We start from the raw sequence: 18,504 nt of genomic DNA on the forward strand, positions 1-18,504 counted from the left end.
AGATGCGGCGACCAGAATTGAACACAATACTCAAGGTGCGGTCGCACCATGGAGCGATACAACGGCATTATAACATCCTCACACCTGTTTTCCATACCTTTCCTAATAATACCCAACATTCTATTCGCTTTCCTAGCCGCAGCAGCACACTGAGCAGAAGGTTTCAGTGTATTATCGACGATGACACCCAGATCCCTTTCTTGGTCCGTAACTCCTAACGTGGAACCTTGCATGACGTAGCTATAATTCGGGTTCTTTTTTCCCACATGCATCACCTTGCACATGCTCACATTAAACGTCACCTGCCATTTAGCCGCCCAGTCTCACAGTCTCGTAAGGTCCTTCTGTAATTTTGTGGACCAGAGTGCAGATTTTGAAGATGATCTGGTCTTTGATTGGGAGCCAATGCAGTTTTTCTCAAAGGGTTTAGCACTTTCGAAGCGTGTTTTGCTAAATATCAACCTGGCTGATGTATTTTGGGCGGTCTGGAGTTTTTTTTTGTTAGTTGTTCTTTGCATCCAGCATAGATTCCGTTGCAATAATCTGCATGACTTAGGACCATTGATTGTATTAGGTTTCGAAAAGTTTCCCTTGGGAAGAAAGGTTTTAATCATTTGAGCTTCCACATTGAATAGAACATTTTCTTTATTACAGAGTTTACTTGGCTCTCGAGTGTAAGGTTGCGATTGAGTGTGACGCTGAGTATTTTCAAGCTGTCTGAGGTAGGTAGGGTGTGTCCTGGGGTATTTATGGTTGTGGGTTTGTACTTGTTGAGAGGAGAGGATGAGGCAGTGTGTTTTTTCAGTGTTTAGTTTCAGTTGGAATGAGTTTGCCCAGGAGTCCATGATGTTCAGGCCATCATTGATTTCATTGGTTATTTCTGTCAAGTCATGTCTGAAGGGGATGTAGATTGTAACATCAACTGTGTAAATGAACGGGTTGAGGCCACGATTGGACAAGGACTGTGCCAGTGAAATAATCATCATGCTGAAGAGTATTGGTGATAGTGGTGGTCCTTGAGGTACTCCGCAGACTGCTTTCCACGGTGGTGATATATTTGAGTTTGATTTTACTTGGTAAATTCTGGTGGTTAGAAAACCTTTGATCCAGTTAAGTATATTTCCATCAATCCCGAAGTGGCCAAGGAGTCTTAGTAGTATGTTGTGGTTTACCATGTCGAATGCGCTCGACATGTCAAACTGGAGGAGGAGTATGCTTTTACCTATGGCTATCTCCTGCTTGAATTTGGCCAGGAGGGTGACTAGGACAGTTTCAGTACTATGGTGGGAGCGGAATCCTGATTGTGAATTATGTAATATTGAGAACTTGTCTAAGTATTCCGTAAGCTGTTTAGTCACCAAACTCTCCATCATTTTTACTACTAGTGGGATAGACGCAAATGGGCAGTAGTTAGTGAGATCGTTTGTGCTTTTCTTGACGTCTTTTGGTATTGGGGTGAGTAGGATGTTGCCATATTCCTCAGGGAAGAGACCCTGTTGTAACATAAAGTTTAGGTGGGATGTAAGGTCTGCTATGAAGCGGTCAGGGGGGATTTTAGTAGATGACTGGGACATGTATCCAGTTTGCAGTGGGTATTGGCGAACCTGTGAGTCGTTTGTGCAACTGACTCTGTGTTGAAATTAAATGTTGTCCAAATATGGTCAGCTGGGTATCCATTGGAGGTTAGGTCCAGATCGTTGAAGAAGTTTTCGATGTCGGTGTTGTGATGAGGAAGTGTGCTACTTAATTTTATTATTTTTTCGTTAAAGTAGTTAGCACATTTATCTGCGGGTGGGATGTCTGTGTTGGTTGTGGTGATAGGGGTGGTGTCTAATAACATTTACGAGTTGGAATAGTTTCTTCATATCTTTGTAGTCTGGTCCTATTTTGGTTTTGTAGTAGGACCTTTTGGTTTGTCTTATTGCATATTTGTATTTTCTATGTATTTGTTTCCATGCGTTGAGTGTATTTTTTTCCATGCTCGTTCAAGTTTCCTGGATTGAGTTTTGAGTTTTTTTAGTTCGTCATTGGACCATGGTATAGTGTTCTGTCTTTTTGATATTCTTGTTTTTAAGGGTGTATTTCATTTAGTACATTGCTGTGTCTGTCATCCCAGCAGTTGAGATAAAATATGGAATCAGTTTGTGTTGTCCATTCGTTGTCGTATATCTGTTGCCAGAATACTTGTGGATCTATTTGCCCTCTTGTAGTGTACGTTGTATGTTCCGGTGTGCGGTTTGAAGCCTTCTTCCACCAGTTTAAAGTTAGGTTCAATTTGTAATGGTTGGTCCAAGGCGTTGCTGTCCATTTGATGTCTGTTATTAATAGGTTATGATCTGTGGACAATTTATGTGATAGGAGGTCCAGTGTGTGTCCCTTAATATGGGTAATTTGAATATGAGGCCATTTGAGATCCCAGGACTGTAGAAAGTCTTTGCATTCACGTACGTTAGTGGAATTGGGGTCTTCTAGGTAAAGGTTAATGTCATCTAGTATTAACATGTTAGAGTTGTTTACACAATTGTTTGGTATGAAGTCCGTGGGGATGGGCTGGCTTTCTTTCCAGTTACCGGGTGGTCTGTAAAACAGGCCACAGTTCAGATGATCGATCAGGGAATTGTTATGGATTCAAAATGAGGCAATTTCTAGTTGGGGTGTTATGGAGTCGGTAATGGTTTCTGTGGTGAATTGTTCTTGGTAGATTAGTGCTATGCCTCCGCCTCTCTTTTCCAATCTGGTCCAGTGAGTGATTTTATAACCTGGAGGGCATAGTTCAAGGATTATGGGGTCCTTTTGGTTGTGGATCCATGTTTCATTGATAAAGATAAGATTGAGGTTTTCTGAGATGATCCAGTCTGATATTGTTGTTTTGTTAATTACGGACCTAACATTGATGTAGCCCACCTGGATATTTTGGTATGGGGCTGCTAGGTTTGGTGTTATGTGGATTTTTGATAGTTGTCGTTTCTTAGGTGGTGTGTGTTTGTTGTGGTCTTTCCTCCCGTTTTGTTGGTAATGTCCGTGTTTAAATAATCTTCCTTTAATGTGGTGAGTGTCAGTTTGGTGGAGTGTGGAATGTTTGATCAGTCTGTGGTGATTTTGTAGGATGGGTATGAAGTAATGTTCTGTGAGTGGGATGGATAGTGCTAGGTGGATCAGTAAAAGGGAGTAGATTACAAGAAGTATTTTGATTGTGTTCATTTTGATGTCAGTTTAGGATAAATAGATTACTCACAGTCAGATGCTCGGGAGTGATGTCCTGGGCGCAGAGCACTGCAGCTCTAGACACCGTTCTACTGGTTGGAGGCAGAGAGGCTTCGTTAGAGAGGTCATTATGTTGTTGGTTTGAGGCAGGGACCAGTCAGTAGTCAGCCTGGGGCAGCAATCATGGGCTGTCATTTTCGCCGTGCTTTGAGTTAGTCAGATGCTCGGGAGTGGTGTCCTGTGCGTCTGCTCTGGGCGGTATTCTGGGCACCGTTCTGCCGATTGGGGGCAAGGAGGCTTCATAGAGAGGGTGGTATTTTGTTGGTTTGAGGCGATATTTTGTTGGTTTGGGCAGGGTCTGGTCAGGAGTCAGCCTGGGGCAGCAGTCACAGGCCATCGCTGACGTCGAGCAAAGGCGGCCAATAGTATGGCGCTAATAAGCCTCCAGGCATTCGCGTTTTGCTTCCCTACTACAGCTTTTGCTGTGTAACCCTGGTTTCAGATGTGTGTGACCCAATGAGCTAGCTGGTGCTCAGAACTGTGTGGTGAGATGAGATCAGTGTTACACTGTTACTATACAACACTGCTGGTTCATACAAAACACTAGGAAGCAGCCAGGAAAAATGATTGGGCCAAAATTAGAACAAGATTCACGTAATGGGGATAAAACGCAGCCTCGAACCAGACCCGCCCGTTCCCCAATCACTATTCCATATAGTTGAAAGTACAATTTTGAGGACGGCCAACCGGCCCCACCCTCAGAGCGCTTAATCCCAGTGTGGGGCGCGCGCGCGCTCCGCCCCCTCCCTCCCTCCCTCAACGCGCTTAATCCCAGTGTGGGGCGCGCGCGCTTCTCCCGTCCCCCCCTTCCTCCCTCAAAGCGGTTAATCCCAGTGTGGGGCGCGCGAGCTTCCCCCGCCCCCCTTCCTCCCTCAGAGCGCTTAATCCCAGTGTGGGGCGCGCGCTCCGCCCCCCCCCTCCCTTCCTCCCTCAACGCGCTTAATCCCAGTGTGGGGCGCGCGCTTTCCCCTCCCCCAAGGCCAGCCTCCCGAGCCTGCAGCAGCTGCTCCCTCTGCCGGGAAGAAGGAGGCGGAGGAGGAGGAGGAGGAGACAGTAGGGGGCGGAGACTGAAGAGAGCGAACGAGCGTCATCATCACCACCCAGCGCGAGAGGCAGCAGCAGCGGAGGGCCCGGGCCATGGCAGCGCTCCGGCGGCCTTAGCGCCCGCGGCCCAGGCGGCGGAGAGCGGGCCGGGCCAGTAGAATGTCCGCCCCGGCCGCGGACATGATCGAGACGCCGCCCGTGCTCAACTTCGAGGAGATCAAGAACTGCGAGATCGGGGTGGCGGAGGTGAGTGAGGCCGGCCGGGGCAGCAGAGCTCCACCGAGGCCGGAGAATAATGACACCGAGCCTGGGCTTCACTTTTCAGGCTGTCTTGCGTGCAGCTTCGTCCCCGGTCTGGGTCAGGCACAGTGCGGGGCAGAAGTTACTGGGGTAGGGTTGCTTGCAAGGGTCTGTCACACATCGCTTTTGGCACTGCTGGGATTTTGTACTTTTCAGGCTGCTTTGCCAATTTTTTTTTAGCTAGAGGTAAATACCATTTAGTCCAGGTTTGGTTAAGTCCCTGCGCCAAAGAGCATGTAGCCTGCCCTAACTTGATGCAAAGGGCGATAAAACAAGAACTTCCTTTTAGCTGTACCTTCCTTTTCTACTGTTGGATAACAAATATTTAATATCGGTGTGCTGAATCTGTTCCTATGTCTTTTCTAGCTCAGTGCCTATATCCATCTCAGCAGGACTGAAAAGCTCTTATAAAAACAGTGGACAAGTTTACTCAGTTCCAGGCTGCAGATTTGGAGACAGTCCTGGCTTTCTGACATCCCCCACCCCCCTCTTGGTTCATTAAAGGGATTTGCAGCACTGATTTAATGGGCAGGATCTGGCACTTCAAATCCCATACTGCTGTGGGATAGAAAAATAAATGGATTAAAACCGTATGGCCTATCCGGTCTGTGCATCCATGCCATCTACTCTCCCTGTCACTCCCTTAGAGATCTTATGTACTTGTCACAAGCACTCTTGAATTCAGATACTGTTTTTGTCTCTACCGCTTCCACCAGGAGGTAGTTCTATGAATTCACCACCCTTTCTGTGAAGAAGTATTTCCTCAGTTTTCTTACGATTCTATCCCCTTTCACCTTCATCCTGTGCCCCCTTGTTCCAGAGTTTCCTTTTGGTTGAAAGAGACTTGCCTCCTGTGCATTTATGCTGAGTAGTTATTTAAATGCCTCTGTCATAAATCCCCTCTCTCGCCTTTCTTCCAAAGTATACATATTGAGATTTTTAATTCTGTCCCCATACACTTTATGGTGAAGGCCACTGACCATTTTATTAGCTGCCCTCTGGACGAACTCCATCCTGTTTATATCTTTTTGAAGCTTCAGTCTCCAGAATTGTATACAATATTCTGAATGAGGTCTCACCAGAGTCTTATACAGGGGCATCATCACCTCCTTTTTCCCCACTGGCCATTCCTTTCCCTGTGCACCCAAGCATCCTTCTAAACCATACCATTTCCTTGGGTTTTTGCAACCCAAATGCATGACCCTGCATTTTTTTAGTATTAAATCTTAGCTGCCAAATTCCAGATCATTCCTCTAGGTTTGCTAAGTCCTTCTTCATGTTATCCACACCATACTACTACTAATCATTTCTATAGCCCTACTAGACCTATACAGCACTGTATACTAAACATGTAAGAGAGAGTCCCTGCTCCACAGCGCTTACAATCTAATCAAGACAGGCAAAACAGGACAAACAAGGGATAAGGGAATTACTTAAGGTGGGAATTATAAAAACAAACAGACATGGATACTGAACAACTGAATACCACCAGGGATGTCTACCCTGTTGCAGATTTTGGTATCCACAGAGAGACAAACCTTACCAAACAGCCCTTCAACAATATCGCTTACAAAAATATTAAAAAGAACTGGCCCAAGAACCAAACCTTGCACCACACCAGTGGTAACATCCTTTTCCTCAGAATGAGCTACATTTACCACTACCCTCTGTCGCCTTCCACTCAACTAGTTCCTAACCCAGTCAGTCACTTTAAAGCGCACACACACAGGCTCTAGCCTTCTTGGTAACTCACATGATTCTGTCTCAAACACTGGGGAGCTTTCTGCCTCCTCTTCTCCCTTCACAAAACGCTCATCAACACCAGGCTTCTTATAATTGCGGGTTTTATTAATGGCCGTTTAACCTACTCCTCAATGGCTTATTTCTTCTTTAACATAAACATTTCTTCAAGTCAAACATAACAAAAAGGCACTTTACTCAGCCTGCTACTTAAACCCTTCTCAGACGTAAGACAGTTCCTCAAACTGTCAAACACAAGCATCTACTTTCCTTCTCCAGCTGTCACCTTTTCCAGAGAGGCTTCACCAGTGTTTCCATCTACCTCCTATAGCTTTCCACCACTCTCTTAATAAAGCTGCCTGCAACCCTCTCACACCTGGTTCAATTTCCCAATCAACTGCTGGCTTCTCACTCTCCTGCCTAGAGTCCTCCCCCTGACTCTGATTCCCTTGCTGCTGCAGTGCATTCTGGACCTTGTAGTTCCCTGCCTCCTCACATACCGAAGGCACACAGTTTTGTTTATTAGTGTGGAACCGTGTCGAAGGCATTGCTAAAATCTAAATATAACACATCTAGCACTCTCCCTCAATCCAACTCTCTGGTGACCCAGTCAAAGAAATTAATCAGATTTGTCTGACAAGAGCTACCTCTAGTAAACCCATGTTGCCGCTAGTCCCGTCATCCGTTGGATTCCAGAAACTTTACCATTCTCTGTTTTTAAAAGCATTTCCATTAATTTACTTACCACAGAAGTCAGACTTACCGGCCTGTAGTTCCCAACCCCTTCCTTCCTTTTTTGTGGAGAGGGACCATATCTAGTCCCCCAAGACTACTCCTAACTCTAAAGAGAAGCATTGAGAAGGTCAGCTAGCGGAGCTGCTAGAACTTCCCTAAGTACCCTCGGATGTGTGCTTCTAAGTGTTTTTATATAGATTTGCTGTCATTTACTTGTCTTTGTGTGAAGAGTGGCCTAGTGGTTAGGGTGGTGGACTTTGGTCCTGAGGAACTGAGTTCGATTCCCGCTTTAGGCACAGGCAGCTCCTTGTGACTCTGGGCAAGTCACTTAACCCTCCATTGCCCCATGTAAGCCACATTGAGCCTGCCATGAGTGGGGAAAGCGCGGGGTACAAATGTAACAAAAATAAAATAGATACTATTGGAGATTCTACATGGAATGTTGCTACTATTGGAGGTTCTACATGGAATGTTGCTATTCCACTAGCAACATTCCAACATTCCATGTAGAAGCCTGCGCGGCCACATTGGTGATCTGCAAGGGCCGACTTCTACATGGAATGTTGCTAGTGGAATAGCAACATTCCATGTAGAATCTCAAATAGTAGCAACAGTGGAGGAGTGGCCTAGTGGTTAGGGTGGTGGACTTTGGTCCTGAGGAACTGAGTTCAATTCCCACTTCAGGCACAGGCAGCTCCTTGTGACTCTGGGCAAGTCACTTAACCCTCCGTTGGCCCATGTAAGCCGCATTGAGCCTGCCATGAGTGGGAAAGCGCAGGGTACAAATGTAACAAAAATAAATAGATACTATTGGAGATTCTACATGGAATGTTGCTATTCCACTAGAAACATTCCATGTAGAAGGCTGCGCAGGCTTCTGTTTCTGTGAGTCTGACGTCCTGCAGAAGCCTGCGCGTCCACATTGCTGATCTGCAAGGGCCGACTTCTTGTGACTCTGGGAAAGTCACTTAACCCTCCATTGCCCCAGGTACAAATAAGTACCTGTATACAATATGTAAGCCGCATTGAGCCTGCCATGAGTGGGAAAGCGTGGGGTACAAATGTAACAAAAAAAAAAAAGAAATCACATTGTGACAGTAGAGAAGGATCCTTCTAGGTAGCCCCATTTCCGTTCCTGTTAGTTTATGCAGATGCCATTTGGTTCCTGTTTTGCTTTTCATTTGTTTGCAGATAGGGTTTCTCAGTGCTTGTCCCAGGCTTCTTTAAATTACGTGACTAATTCAGTTCTTCACCTCCATTGACATTGTTCATTCCGTGCACCACCTTTTCCCAGGGAGCCTCTTGTTTTGAGAGTGTTAAGGTTTGCTTCTTGGGCATCCATAGCTTTTGACGTATTTGAATCTTCTCTTTCCTGCACTAAGGACTAAGTTTTCTTTTAGTTTTGTGTATCATTTTAGTGAAACAAAAGTTCATTCGTAGTAGTTTATGCATAAGATAACAAAAGACGGAATAAAAAGGAGATTGGTAGCATGGAATGTTGCTACTCTTTAGGTTTCTGCCAGGTACTTGTGTTCTGGGTTGGCCACTGTTGGAAGCAGGACACTGGCCTAGATGGACCTTCAGTCAGACCCAGTATGGCTATTCATATGTTATACCGAGATATGCAGGAGGTGTGGTTTGGGCAGTTCTTCAAGGTGTATATGTGTTCTTTTAGTTTACAATGGCACTCAATTTGGCATATTTTCAAAGCACTTAGCCTTCCAAAGTTCCATAGGTTTCTATGGAACTTTGGAAGGCTAAGTGCTTTGAAAATATGCCTCATTGTATACCTACATAGTAACATAGTAGATGACGGCAGAAAAAGACCTGCACGGTCCATCCAGTGTGCCCAACAAGACAACTCATATGTGCTACTTTTTGTGTATACCCTACTTTGATTTGTACCTGTGCTCTTCAGGGCACAAACCGTATAAGTCTGCCCAGCGCTATCCCCGCCTCCCAACCACCAGCCCCGCCTCCCAACCACCGGCTCTGGCACAGACCGTGTAAGTCTGCCCAGCACTATCCCCGCCTCCCAACCACCAGCCCCGCCTCCCACCACTGGCTCTGGCACAGACCGTATAAGTCTGCCCAGCACTATCCCTGCCTCCCAACCACCAGTCCTGCCTCCCACCACCGGCTCTGGCACAGACTGTATAAGTCTTCCCAGCACTATCCCCGCCTCCCAACCACCAGCCCCGCCTCCCGATCTCGACTAAGCTCCTGAGGATCCATTCCTTCTGCGCAGGATTCCTTTATGCTTATCCCACGCATGTTTGAATTCCGTTACCGTTCTGATTTCCACCACCTCCCGCAGGAGGGCATTCCAAGCATCCACTACTCTCTCTCCGTGAAAAAATACTTCCTGACATTTTTCTTGAGTCTGCCCCCCTTCAATCTCATTTCACGTCCTCTCGTTCTACCGCCTTCGCATCGCCGGAAAAGTTTCGTTTGCGGATTAATACCTTTCAAATATTTGAACATCTGTATCATATCACCCCTGTTTCTCCTTTCCTCCAGAGTATACATGTTTAGTTCAGCAAGTCTCTCCTCATATGTCTTGTAATGCAAATTCCATACCATTCTCATAGCGTTTCTTTGCACCGCTTCAATTCTTTTTACATCCTTAGCAAGATACGGCCTCCAAAACTGAACACAATACTCCTGACTATTTCTCTCTTGGCATTTACGACTGCTTTGGATCATGTGTTACCCCCCCCCCCCCCCCCCCAAAAAAAAAAAAACCTAACTTCTTGCTTGGGACCTGGGGTACATAAGTATTGCCATACTGGGAAAGGCCAAAGGTCCATCGAGCCCAGCATCCTGTTTCCAACAGTGGCCAATCCAGGTCACAAATACCTGGTGTGGAAGCTGTGCTCACCCCTCTGGCATTCAAAGGTTTTGGACCCTGGCTTCCTATTCAGCTTCTTTCAGACACGCATATTTTACCAAATTCACCACATAATACCCATAAGTTGCAAAATTGTGTCTTCTGTGGCACCACTTATAGACACAGGCCCCCTAGTGATGCCACTCTTTTTTTCTTTTTACGTTTTTTTTTTTTTTTTTAACGTGGCTTCTTCTGTTGTGCATCATGCAAAATATTTATTTGGATTTAGCTTGCACTTTTCTCAGTAGTAGCTCAAGATAAATACAGTGATTGATGTACAGTAGGCATTTTCCATTCCCAGAGGGCTCACAATCTGAGTTTGGACCTGAGGCAATGGAGGGTTAAGTGACTTACCAAGTTAAAAATGAGCAGCTTCCTTGGTTGTTACCCCAGTGCTCTGACCATTAAGCTAGATGATTTCTGGTGGTGCTCTTATGTATTTTAGGTGTCGTGTATGCTGATCCTTTTACTAGTTAAATGCATAGACCTAAATGTTTTTTTTTCCTACCTAGACCTATTTTATTTGTTTTTGTTATTATACTTACAGCTTTTTTGTGGTAAACCTAATCGGTTTACATATTGCATACAGATACGATACTTTCTCTGTCCCTAGTGGGCTCACAGTTTGTTTTGTACCTGGGATAATGAGGAGTTAAGTAACTGCCCTGGATCACCAGGAGCCACAGTGGGAATTGATCCTGGTTCCCAGCCCGCTGCACTAACCATTAGGCTGCTACTCCACTCCAGTATGCAAAGTTATCCTTTACCTCTCACCTTGTGCAGACTCATGAGTCTCAACCATTTTTGTAAGCCTTACTGCAAGTCCTTTTAGAGGTACTGTCTCAGGAACTGGATACAGTATTTAGATGAGGTCTCATCAACAATATGTATGAATATAAATCATGCCTCTGCCTTTGAACACGCTTACACGGGTGGCATAAAAGTACATGTGGTCTTGTCACTGTACTTTTATGCACCTAACACCAGGAGTATTTTCATAAGAGCCCTTTTTATAAAATTATCTCTGTAATGGGCAGTTCCTTCTTGAAGCTTACAGTTCGGTCGAGACAGACAGGGGGACACAATGAAAAAAACAAGTAGGAGGCTTTGAGTAAAACAGCAAGGTCATAACTAAGAATATTTGTGAGTAAAGTTTCTTAAATTAAGGAGGAGGGTATCATTGGATACAAGGAGGTTTAATTTTCAGGAGACATCAGGAACTTGCTCGGCCCATTCTGGCCTGAAGCCAGTAGGCAGAGCTTGCCGCCATACCAAGTAATGTATTTTGAGTGTATCAAAATGGTGGCAGCTGCATAGAGAATCAGTTAAACCTCCTTGGGTGTAGATGGCTTCATCCTTGTCATGTGACACCTGTCAATCAAACCTGCTTGGTTAGATATGGCATTTTGGGTCTGGAAATATTTCAAGGAGAACTCTGGTTAGATGTTGCTAGGGACCTTTTTTGTTCTGCTTTGTCTTGAACTTTATAGCCATTCAGTTATTTAAAAAGTCTAGATTCCACAGCTCGGCCAGTTCTGTGTGGATTCCAATACAGTGTTGACAGAATGTGCTCATTACAAAATGCACAAATCAACCAAGCATGGTAAATCCGATTCCATTTGAATTTCAAGTCGATTATTAAAATTTCCCCGAATAAAAATGTTCATAAGTTTCTTACATAAAACTTCAAAATACCATTCTCATGACTCGCTGGAAGAGCTTTTATTGAAGCAGGCTCAATTTTGGGTCCTAGCTCTCTGTGCCCTTCATTATGAAGGTACCGCTAACTGTGACTAAAGGACTATTTTCACATAATACTGAGGAAGAGCAAGAGGTAAAGATCTTGATAGCATAAGTATCTTAAAAAGTACACCTTGCTCTTGGCCTGGGGTGTGAGTAGGAGCCAGTGCAAATCAAAATGGTGGCATATGTTCAGGAAGTTTCACACCAGTTAGGAGTCAAGCAGCAGCATTCTGTACCAATTGAAAGGGTTTCAGAAAAGCTGCTGGATGCCCCGGCGTGCACAAAGCATTGCAATAGTTATTTGGGGCCAAAATGAGCTGCTGCAGAATAATATGGAGATTCTCATTTGACAAGCAGGCTTTAAGCCTCCTGAGTGACGTACGTTTAAAAAAGAAAAAAAGGGGATTGACAAATTCCTGGAAGAAAAGTCCATATACTACTACTACTACTTATCATTTCTATAGCACTACTAGACGTGCGCAGCGCTGTACACTTGAACATGAAGAGACAGTCCCTGCTCGACAGAGCTTACAATCTAATTAGGACAGACAAACAAGAGATAAGAGAATATTAAAGTGAGGATGATAAAATAAGGGTTCTGAACAAGTGAACAAGGGTTAGGAGTTAAAAGCAGCATCAAAAAAGGTGGGCTTTTAGCTTAGATTTGAAGACGGTCAGAGATGGAGCTTGATGTACCGGCTCAGGAAGTCTATTCCAGGCATATGGTGCAGCAAGATAAAAGGAACGGAGTCTGGAGTTAGCAGTGGAGGAGAAGGGTGCAGATAAGAGAGATTTACCCAGCGAACGGAGTTCCCGGGGAGGAATGTAGGAGGGAGAGATGAGAGAGGAGAGGTACTGAGGAGCTGCAGAGTGAATGCACTTATAGGTCAATAAGAGGAGTTTGAAAACTGTATGCGGAAACGGATAGGAAGCCAGTGAAGTGACTTGAGGAGAGGGCTAATATGAGCTTAACGACCCTGGAGGAATATTAGTCGTGCAGCAGATTTTTGAACAGATTGAAGAGGAGAGAGATGGCTAAGTGGGAGACCTGTGATAAGCAAGTTGCAATAGTCTAAGCGAGAGGTGATAAGAGTGTGGATGAGGGTTCTGGTAGTGTGCTCAGAAAGGAAAGGGCGAATTTTGCTGATATAGAGAAAGAAACGACAGGTTTTAGCAGTCTGTTGAATATATGCAGAGAAGGAGAGGGAGGAGTCGAAGATGACCCCAAGGTTACGAGCTGATGAGACAGGAAGGATGAGAGTGTTATCCACAGAAATAGAGAATGGGGGAGGAGGAGAGGTTGGTTTAGGGGGAAAGATAAGAAGCTCAGTCTTGGTCATGTTTAGTTTCAGATGGCGCTGAGACATCCAGGCAACAATGTCAGACAGGCAGGCTGATACTTTGGCCTGGATTTCGGCTGAGATTTCTGGTGTGGAGAGGTAGATCTGGGAGTCATCAGCGTAAAGATGATACTGAAAACCATGGGATGAGATCAGAGTACCAAGGGAAGAAGTATAGATAGAGAAGAGGTCCCAGGACAGGTCCCTGAGGTACACCAACTGACAGTGGGATAGAAGTAGAAGAGGATCCACTAGAGTATACACTAAAGGTATGCTGGGAGAGATAAGAAGAAAACCAGGAAAGAACAGAGCCCTGAAATCCAAGTGAGGACAGCGTATCAAGGAGTAGGCTGTGATCAACAGTGTCAAAAGCAGCAGATAGATCGAGAAGGATGAGGATAGAATAGAGACCTTTGGATCTGGCTAGGAACAGATCATTGGAGACTTATGAAGGTAGGCCTGGGGAAAACCACAGCTTTATCTCAGAGTAATTGGCATGGAATCTTACTGCTTTTTGGGATTCTACCACATGTGACTTGGATTGGCCATTGTTGGAAACAAGATACTGGGCTAGATGAACGTTTTGGTTTGACGCAGTATCGCAATTCTTACATTTTTATAAACTGAAAAGAATACTAAAGAGAATTAACGTCTTTAAAATCATTTAATTATTTTGTCAAAAAGGATAATGAAGGGAGGTGGCGTTAAGATGGGGGACATGAAGCTGTCAAGTTAGATTCAAATATCTCCTAAGTAGAAGTCAGATTAGAGTTTTCCCTTTGTTGGTCCTTTTAGAAACTTGATTTGTATATTGGTGGTTCCTTAGTGTCAGTAGCAGATGAATCCAGAGACCTGTGGGTTGTGTCCATCTACCAGCAGGTAGAGATAGCACTGATTTGCCCTGTGTATACAGGACGTGACGCTGCCTGGCCAGTCGGTATTTATTTATTTAGATTTTGCTCACACCTTTTTCAGTAGTAGCTCAAGGTGAGTTACATTCAGGTACTCTGGATATTTCTCTGTCCCAGGAGGGCTCACAATCTAAGCTTGTACCTGAGGCAATGGAGGGTTAAGTGACTTGCCCAAGATCACAAGGAGCAGCAGCGGGATGGCTATTGAGAGGGCGCAATTGAGTGACAAGAGTTACTCTAGTAAAGTCATTTCCACTCTCCTACAGGCCCACAAGTGTTCCACTTCCGTGGTTTATGCCAGGATTTGGCGCCAATTTGAGGCTTGGTGTGCTTCTAAAGTGATCACACCCATGCGGGCTTCTGTCTCGCCGATACTTGACTTTTTGCAGGATGGTTTACAAAAAGGCTTGCCCTATAATTCCCTGCTTGTTCAAGTGGCAGCCTTAGCATGTTTTCGAGGGAAGGTCGCTGGCCTCTCTCTGGCTGCTTGCCCGGATGTGGCACGGTTTCTCAGAGGGGTGCTTCGGCTCCGTCCTCCCATGCAGGCTCCCTGTCCGGCATGGAACCTGGGGTTAGTTTTAAAGGCTCTTCAGTGTTCACCCTTCAAGCCGCTTAGGCGAGCTTTGGAGAAGGATGTGACCTTAAAAACTGTCTTTTTGCTGGCCATTACATCGGCGAGACGGGTTTCTGAGCTTCAGGCGCTGTCCTGTCGAGACCCATTTCTGCAATTCTCAGAGTCCGGAGTTATGGTACGTACGGTGCCTTCCTTCTTGCCTAAGGTGGTTTCAGCGTTTCACCTAATCCAGCCTATTTTCCTGCCTTCCTTTTCTAAAGAGGAATTTTCAGAATCATTTGGGCAGTTGCACCTTCTGGATGTGCGAAGGGCTCTGTTGCAATATCTGCGCATGTCAAATGCCTTCAGGACCTCTGACCATCCTTTTGTTCTGTTGTCAGGTCCGCGCAGAGGGTCTCCAGCGTCTAAGGCCACTATAACCTCCGCCTGAAGCCTTTAAGGCACATTCCACAAGAGCGATTTCCTCTTCCTGGGCTGAAACTGGAGCACTCTCTCTTCAAGAGATAGCAGTGCAGCGACATGGGCTTCTAAGCTCTCTTTTGCCCGACATTACAGGCTGGATGTGGCTACTAGGAGAGACGCGCATTTTGGAGCACAAGTGCTGGCAATTGGTGTGGCTTGTTCCCACCCTATCTAGGGATTTGCTTTGATACAAGGAAGGGAAAATTAGGTTCTTACCTTGGTAATTTTCTTTCCTTTCGTCATAGCAGATGAATCCATGAGCCCTCCCTCAGTGGTTCATTATGTGACTGTTAATTTTATGTTCAGTTTTTCCTGTAGATATGTTCCCTCATTGGGAGAAGTTGGAAAACAGTCTTCAGGATTTCTGTTCTGTTACAGGAGGTTGAGTTCGTCCCTCCTTAGAATTGTTGCTCCTGTTCTGGGGCGTTCATCCGCTGTGTGGAAAGTTCATGTTATTATGCTTTGCGATGTCACACTGCTTTGGAAGCTTCAAATACTGAAGAGGCAGCTGGAGCTAGGAAAATTACCAAGGTAAGAACCTAATTTTCCCATCGCTACGATATAATTTGTACCCCGGTATGACAGTGTCCCACTGGTTATCCTCCTTCCACCAAGTCTCAGAGATGCCTATTATATCTAATTTTTCGTTTAGTGCAATATATTCTAACTCTCCCATCTTAGGCTCCTGGCATTCGCATATAGACATTTCAAACTGTTTGTTGTTCCTACTTACAGTACTTGACAGTATTAATTTGCAATCTTTTGTCTGATTTTTATTTTTATTTAAGGACACCTGATCTACTACGGTCTCTTTTGCAACCTCACTATAAGGATACCCTGTCTTCCCTGTTTTGGTGATATCTTTGAAAGATACCTTATCCCGAACCATGCGCTTTTGAGCGACTGTTGATGTCTGTTGATTTTTTGCCTTTGACATGTGGCCTCTCTCACCAGTGTAGCACCCTTCTTCATATTTTCTGCACTGAATATGAACTGTATTAAAGGACACGCATGAGTTATGTTGAATGTGTTTCTCATTTGGGCAAGGGGGATGCTGTGATGGCGTAGTTTTGCCTTGTGGTATATTGCCGAGACTTAAGCCATTCTCTTCTTTTTAAGCTTTTGTTAGCTGGGTTTTCACAAAAGTTTACCTCAGATTGAGTGGTTGTCAAAAGGCTGATATTGGTGGAGTGGGGAACATATCTTTACAGTAATCCATCCTCCAGGAGTAGTTGTGTTACTACAAGAGAGCCTCTCTCTTTGATTTTCATTTCTTTATACGTCAGTATATTCTCCCTACATGCCTTAAAAGAAGAAGTTGTCTTCCAGAGAAGATTTTGGGGTTGTGGTTTTTTTGTTTTTTGTTTTTTTGAAGGATTCCGTTACAACTTTGAGAAAATTTAAGACTTCTGTGGTTTTTTTCTGAACCAATGATTGATTAATCACCTGAGAGTGATTCAAGAAGCCACAATAAGTCAAGAAACCATAATACATTACCGAGTGTTTTCTGAGGTTCTTTTCCCCACCTATATATGTATATTCAGTGGATTTGCAAGGTCTTTTGACAGATTAACAATTTCCAATTAGACCACTTCATTGGTAAATATGACCTATTTGACTGGGTTACCACACAGTGTTACCAGGAGCGAGGTACAGACTGTGGTATACTTTTATTTCAGCTGAGTTTTTGAAACCTTTCTTAACTAGACTGCAAGCTCCACAGAGTGTCCATGAATGGGTAACTTTGAAATAAAGCACATAGGAACATACAGTGACATGAAAAAGTTTTTCTCCTCTTCTGATTTCACCTGTTATTGCATCTATAAGTAACCCTGGTCTCACCCAGGGCTTTGCTTTCTCTCACACTTCCAACTTATATTTCCAATTTAAGATTTGCCTTCTGATTTATCCCTCTTTCACATCACCTTTCAAATCTCATTCACTAATGCCTCACATTGGGCATCACTTTTTATGTAACCCTGGTCTCACCCAGGGCCTTCAATGTTTTATTATTTTTATTCACTTTAATTTTTCCCTGTCCACTTTAAGCAACTGTAATAATTTATACAGATTACAGCAATAATTTGTATGTCAGAAATAAGCCAAGATACTGCAAGATACTGCAAAATCCAAAGTACTCCAGCTAAAAACAGAGCTGAAACATCTCTACTACGAATCATCATTTCTATAGCATTACTAGATGTATGCAGCGCTCTACACATGAAGAGACAGTCCCTGCTCGACAGAGCTTACAGTCTAATTAGGACAGACAGGACAAATAAGAGATGAGAGCATTACTAAGGTGGGGATGATAAAATAAGGGTACTGAATGAGTAAGGGTTAGGAGTTCAGATTTACCCAGTGAATGGAGTTCCCGGGGAGGAATGTAGGGAGAGATGAAAGTGGAGAGGTACTGAGGAGCTGCAGAGTGAATGCACTTATAAGTCAATAAGAGGAGTTTGAACTGTATGCGGAAAAGGATAGGGAGCCAGTGAAGTGACTTGAGGAGAAGGCTAATATGAGCTGAACACCTCTGGACCAACAACAAAGCACTCAGAACCAGACACTGAAAAGTGTGTCCACCCACCTGCTGGAGACAGAAAATACTAAGGAGCTTGACTAGATGCCAAGAGAGATATGTCTCAGCTTAGTTTTCAGTTCTCTATCTCCACCTGCTGGTTGATGGACACAACTAATCCACAGGTTCTGGAATAGTGGGAAGCTATGTAATGGAAATATCATTAAGAGAGCAATCTCTATTCTGCAAAAGTTACACTGGCTTGCAGTGAAATACCACTAGAGGTTTAAACTGCTGATGTTAGCATATGGAGCTAAGTACAGGGTAGCCCCTGAAAACCCAATGGAGCAATCATCTTATAGTCCAGATCAGGCAGTCAGATCACACTAAGATGGCTGATCTTTGTCCTATCCATAGCACAGGCCAAATTAACTGGGACTTATGAGACAGCATTTCCCGTAGCAGCTTGAAGGTTTAAAAATACAATGTTCAGAGAAATGAAACTATATAGGCAGTTATCTGGTTTATAGATACAATGTGAAGACCTGACTCTTTTGCTAGGCCTATCGGTAGAATTGTAATTCTCCCCATTAAGATATAATTTTGTCCCTGTAGTATTAGTGCAGTCACAGATGATGCATGCTTAAAAAAATTAGCTCTCTACTTGCTCCTGTTGATCAAGAAGTATTGCATGAAATCTGCATGATTTACAGAATGTACTCATTACTGATGTAATTTGACTTTTGATGTACTTGCATTATTTTCTAATTTTTATGAATGTTTTATTAGTACTGATTACTGTTATACATTATAAATATAATTCCATATTAACATGCATGTATTAGATATGTTGTCTTAGCTGCATTTATGTCTATTTGGATGTAATTTAGTGTTTCTATGGTATTGTACATTGCTACTGGCTTACTGTGGAAGAGCAATTACATAAGCAGGAGACAGTAAAGTGAAGGAAAACCAGGAAATCT

At 44.1% G+C, this 18,504-nt stretch overlaps 1 protein-coding gene across 2 annotated transcripts in view; it reads left to right on the forward strand.

Moving 5' to 3' along the window:
* The first annotated feature begins 4,324 nt into the window (after positions 1 to 4,324).
* Positions 4,325 to 18,504, forward strand: part of MAP3K7 (mitogen-activated protein kinase kinase kinase 7) — a 148,042-nt gene continuing 133,862 nt past the window's right edge. For both annotated transcript variants that reach the window (XM_030199091.1, XM_030199092.1), the window contains exon 1: positions 4,325 to 4,554. In XM_030199091.1, coding sequence (XP_030054951.1) covers positions 4,468 to 4,554 — 87 coding nt within the window. In that variant the 5' untranslated portion in view covers positions 4,325 to 4,467. The remainder of the gene's footprint in view (positions 4,555 to 18,504) is intronic.

Source organism: Microcaecilia unicolor, chromosome 3 (genome assembly GCF_901765095.1).
Source record: "Microcaecilia unicolor chromosome 3, aMicUni1.1, whole genome shotgun sequence".
Lineage (NCBI taxonomy): Eukaryota > Metazoa > Chordata > Amphibia > Gymnophiona > Siphonopidae > Microcaecilia > Microcaecilia unicolor.